The 5,711-nt window shown below is 37.9% G+C and overlaps 1 protein-coding gene across 1 annotated transcript; it reads right to left on the bottom strand.

Moving 5' to 3' along the window:
• Positions 1 to 2,460: 2,460 nt before the first annotated feature.
• Positions 2,461 to 4,674, bottom strand: LOC113105353 (GTPase IMAP family member 7-like). The gene is made up of 2 exons (XM_026266394.1): positions 4,530 to 4,674; positions 2,461 to 3,731 (listed from the first exon to the last, which is right to left on the bottom strand). The coding sequence occupies exons 1-2, from the start codon at positions 4,534 to 4,536 to the stop codon at positions 2,461 to 2,463; spliced, it is 1,278 nt and encodes a 425-aa protein (XP_026122179.1). The 5' UTR covers positions 4,537 to 4,674.
• Positions 4,675 to 5,711: the final 1,037 nt, after the last annotated feature.

Below are 5,711 nucleotides of genomic sequence, written 5' to 3'. Positions count from 1 at the left end.
CCTGCATCTTCTTCCGGATGTTTGTACAATGGAGCTAATTTCATGCCAAACGTTGCTGGAATGTTTTATCACGGAGATTAACTGCATGATAATTCACGTTGCGAGGGCGCCACCTGCTGGACAGAGAGCCACCCAACATGTTCATATGATGATAATCAAATACATCAAATCTGGACAGTGACATATGTGTTCATGTATAAAGAGATCAAATATGGCAAAGACTTTAGTGTACACTGAAATTAAAAGGCTTATAGGAAAAGTACTAGAATGCAATGAGAGATTCAACTGTTGTCATGCAGGCCAAGATTAGTCCATATACTCTTGTGAGAAGAATGAAAAGAGACCCACACACATAGGAGATATATAGGAGGAATATTTTATTATTATGAACAAAATATATATATATTATAATAAAATAACGGCTGTATGTTCATAAAATGCAGAGAGAATTAAAAACAAATATTATGCATTAAAATATAGATCTAAGATGACTAAAATGGGTCACCTACAACTGTTCTTTTTTCAAGCGTTTGGGTTAATATTTTTCACTGCCCCTTGTAAGTAATAAATAACAGTGTTCCATATTATGTTTGCAACAAATTAAATTGCAACCAATAAAACCAAAACATTTCTAAAATAATATAACATTGCAGCATTTAGCCTACACGTAACAGTGAGAATAAAACAACAAACCCACAAGCATCCTACAAACAATCATGTCATCCTAGAGTTAAATAATCACACAAACTATTTAACAAGCCTGTCTGAGACAGTGTTAATTTCGTTGACTAAATATTTTCGTCATTATTTTCGTCACGAATATATTTTTGCGGACGAAAACGAAACGAAAACTAAAAAAGAAGGTACTGATGGAGACTAAAACTATGACTAAATTGATTGACATTATCGTCAACGAATAAAGGACGAGACGAAAATAGACTGTGACGAAAATCAAATCAGCAGACGGGAGAGATGCGAGGAATCACCAAAAGAACCGGCAAAATGGAACAGGTGAGACTGCATGAGAGAAGAGAACCAATCCGAGTCTGACTTATTGAGACGTGAAGCGAAGGTTTTCAGCTTTTAAATGAGCTCCCGGGAAGTCGGCATTCGAAGAGGTGATGTCTAAAAGAGCGACAAAACCACCGCTCACTTCACGTTTGACGACGAACAAAACAAAACAAAGTGTAAAGCACGCGGAGCGCTCATTCGTGGCAAGAACACAACCAATTTTAAAAGACATTTACAGACGAGCCACCTGGACATTTTCTCAAATGTAATTTCACAACGATGTTCTTTTGTTTATTGAGCTAAGCAAAATTGGAAGACTGCAGTGCGTAGATGTTGTAGCATTACATATTACGAACGGAAAAGTACTGTAAAATAGCCCCTTCTTCAAGTTAGATGCTAATACTTAATTTTATGATACATACATTTGATTAATACTAATGTTTAGTATATTTTATAATGTTCTACTTGTTGACAATATCACAAATATTTCTATATTAGTCATGTGAAACGTGAATGTTCACATCCTATCATACATACTAATCTAGCAATATTGTAGTATTTAAAACATACAATATTGCTAGACAAATGAATACCTTATAAAATCTTGTTACTTTTTTTATCCACCCAACTTATTAAATATTTACTTTAAATGTATGCACTTATTGTTCAGCTCAGCTGTAAGCTTTAAGGTCCTGGACCTAACTTTATTTTTCTTTTATTGATGGTCAATTGGCAGCTAGTTATTGTTTACATTATCATGACAGTGTTTGTTGCAGCATAAAAGCTTTTGAATCGAAATAAAGACACAGTTGTGTTGAAATAAAGTTGAATTTGTATTTTATATATTTTGGTTAAGTTTGTTTCCTATACTAGCTGTAAAAAATGTCTAGTAAATCTGTTATTGATTTTAGTCTTATTTTAGTCGACTAAAATACCAAGCAATTTTAGTCGACTAAAATAAGACTAAAATTAAAACAAATCAGATGACTAAAACTTGACTAAAACTAAAAAGAATTATAGTCAAAAGACTAAGACTAAAACTAAATTAAAATTTCGTGTCAAAATTAACACTGGTCTGAGATTGAGAGCAGTTACCTGAAATGATGTGAAAAACAAAAATCTGACTCTTTATTGTACTGAAATCCTATTGATATGTGAATTGCATAATAATATGGAACACGGTGTATAAGGAGAACAATCCTGGAGTGTTTTCATCAAAAACCTTAATTTCTTTTCGACATAAACATCTTAGATGATATGGGGGTGAGTAAATAATCAGGAAATGTTGATTTGAAAGTGAACTAATCCTTTAAATTGTCAGTTGTTGAAATAGTTTAAGATAACCCCCCATGCATAATTTAGACAACACTCATGTCATATTTGCCTTAAACAGGCTAATCACATATTACCAAAAAACAAGAATGAAAAAAATAAAATAAAAACAAAACACTAGTCTGTTCCAGGATCAGTACATTCGTTTGTCTCTTTTTTAAAAAGTCTGAGTTGATGTTTCTTTGCCTTTTTCACCGCACCTTTGGCATTCTCATAGTTGAGTTTCCCTGTATTCTTTATAGCGTCACACACCGAGTCCGTTTCTTCTGCGGCTTTGCATCCGGTGACTCCTCCCCCGATCGCTCCGGCGAGAGCCGCGACTCCGACAGCGACCCCCGCAGCTGCAGCAATACCGGAACCAGCTCCGACCCCGGCCCCGGCCCCTGCGGCGATGATCCCCGCCTTCACCGCCGCTGCTCCCGCCACTATCCCCGTGACTCCCGCGGCCCCGGCCCCTGTGGCGATGATCCCCGCCTTCACCGCCACTGCTCCCGCCACTATCCCCGTGACTCCCGCGGCCCCGGCTACGGTTCCGGCTTCTATTACTCCGGCATCATTAGCGGCTTTCAGTAAAGACACGACGGAGGCCACAGCGACCCCGATGCCCAGAAACGCACCGGTAAGTATTCCCGTGGTCACTCCTGCCAGCTTAACCAGAAGTTTTTTCTGCACTATCTTTTTGGCCTCTTCTCGACTCTCTTCTGGTGACATATTGACCTGGTTTATGTTCTTCATCTCATCTTGAATCTCCTCCTCCACTATCTGAAGCAGCTCGTTGGTGTAGCAGGCGTTCTGATTGTCCTTCAGCTTCTGCTCGATGGTCTCCAGCAGGTTCTTCACCTGGACTCTGTTGCTCCTGTATCCCGTTTGATGGGTTCTCCAGTATTTGCTGTCGATGACGTGACAGCGGCCTCCACATTTATCAACCAGCTCCTGTAGCTTCGGACTCATCTTGACAAACTCCTCGATGGTTTGTCCTTCCAGCTGTTCTCCGTGAGTGAATAAAACCACTGAGTGATTGAAGATGTCTTCTCCACAATACTCCACGATTTTATCCACGACCTCCATCTCTTGTCCCGTGTATCTCCCCACCTTCAGGACGATGGTGAACATGTCTGGACCCGGAGAGCTTTCGATCACAGAACGAATGATCTCAGATTTGATGGCCTCCTCATACAGACCGGTGTCGAAGAGTCCAGGCGTGTCAATAACGGTGATCTTTTTGCCGTGGACCTTGCGGTCTCCGCTGACACATTCAGTCGTGACTGATTCAGAAGAAGCTTTGCTCTTGAAGACTTGTTGTTTGAGAATCGTATTCCCGGCGCTGCTCTTACCATCTCCGGTTTTCCCAAGAAGCACAATCCTTTTCTCCGGCAGAGAGTCAGAAGCTGTTTGAAAAAAAAAGAAAGAAAAAAAAAGTTGTTATTAAAGGATCTTACCTATTTAATGAGGTCTACAGATCTATATTAATTCTTGAAAATATAGCCATAATATGGAATTAAATTTCTGCCACTTGAGAAAAAGCATGCTTTTTATTATGAAATAAAAATATTAACTTATGACATATGCCATAATGTTGACATAAAAGTCATAAATATGCCACTGATATACTAAGTCATGATTATTTAAATTATGAGATTTCAAAATGATGAAAAAGTCATACTTGACATAGTAGGTCAAAGTTATAGATAAAACGTTGAAATTGAAGTTGGATATTATAAAAAATAACTCGTACAATGTTAAAATTATGATACAATGAGTAATGATGACAATGATAAAAAGTATTTGTCATAATATACTTTGAGGTCTACAGACTGAACTCTTATGCATAACTGGGTGTAAGGCATCAGATTGAAGCTATTTCATTCTGAATAACAAAGAATTCACTGATTTTCATTGTATTTAAAAACAATTTGAGACCTTGATGTTCCGTAGCAAAAATTTAAGTCATGTATTTTTGAAACAATCACAATTCAGTCTAAATTGAGGTTTGATAAATGATAACCATTTTCATTTTGGGGGGAACTGCCCCTTTAAGACTATTATCGTCTGATCTTCTTAAGTTCAAAAACTCTAGTAGCTTTTCATCTTAAACATGGCAACACTTTGAATTGTTCAAAGTCAAATATCATCTCATATACGAGAATCATAAGGAAAGGTACTTCATTAATGCTATCATCTCTTACCTCCCATGTTCCGTCTTATTGAGGTGCAGTAATGAATCAAAATTACTTTATATTAATGGTGTTTTTATCTCAAATTGCATCCAGTCATGGTTCCATGTTCTCTTTATGATCATTTAATAAAAAGCCACTGTAATATAAAGTCCATTTGATGTGTATCAGTGAACAACTTGAAGAGTTTCACTGGTCAAAGCACCCTTAAGTGAGTCATATAGACACTACATGAGCTACAGGAATTACCAGAGCGACCAGTACGCTTTCACACACCTCCTACTTCATGTCACAATCTCTCTGAACAGCACATTCCTTCTTTATTTCCTGCACAATGTATTTGTACTGTACTGGATTTTAGAAAGGAAATCCCTTTTGTTTGGGCATGATTTCTACTTTTGTGCATTCTTAAATTTTTAGTGGCTGACTAATAGCTACGTATAAGCAATCAGTGACATAATGACTAATAACTATAGCAGTGTAATAAACTGACACACACACACATACACACAGCTTAACTTATCCAGAAACACCTCTCAAACGTCCACCTTAAAAACAACCCACATGTGAGGAAACTTTCACCTCCATCCGCATCTCCATCCATCAACATGCATTCAATTCAAATCTCTTCAAAAAAGTATTTTTATGTGTCAGGAGTCACCGCTATGGTTTCTGGGCCCTTTTAATTATTTACTTATTTTCTCAGTAGATGTTTTTAGAAAAGTCATTGGTCAGTTTTCTCAAGGCATTAGAGACTTGTCTACATGCACGCCATCTGCTGGACAGATATCATCATAAAAAGCTGGACATAAAAAGTCAGAAGGGCCAGAAATATTACAAATGCTCAAGAAGAGTCCACGATCCCCCAATAATAATGCACTGTTGGACTGTAAAATAAATCCCGGACGAGCCCCCACTTTGTTGCGGCTAACTCAGAGCCATGACAAGCGATAGGAGACCATGCCACAAACAAACGATACAAAAGATAAATGTATTGTGAATCCAACACAAGTGTAAACAACAAAACCCAAATATGGGGTGTGTGAATGTCAATATCAGTAGTGTAGGGCAAACGCATGGATGTATGATGTGTATGAGTGCAAGTGTTGAGTGTAACAGAAGACATAAACTTAAACTCAAATGTGCATCGGTGAAGAATGCTGGCGTCCCGAGCGAGGCATGGACCTGAACAGC

This window comes from Carassius auratus, chromosome 7 (genome assembly GCF_003368295.1).
Source record: "Carassius auratus strain Wakin chromosome 7, ASM336829v1, whole genome shotgun sequence".
NCBI lineage: Eukaryota > Metazoa > Chordata > Actinopteri > Cypriniformes > Cyprinidae > Carassius > Carassius auratus.
This window is presented reverse-complemented; position numbering and strand designations above follow the sequence as displayed.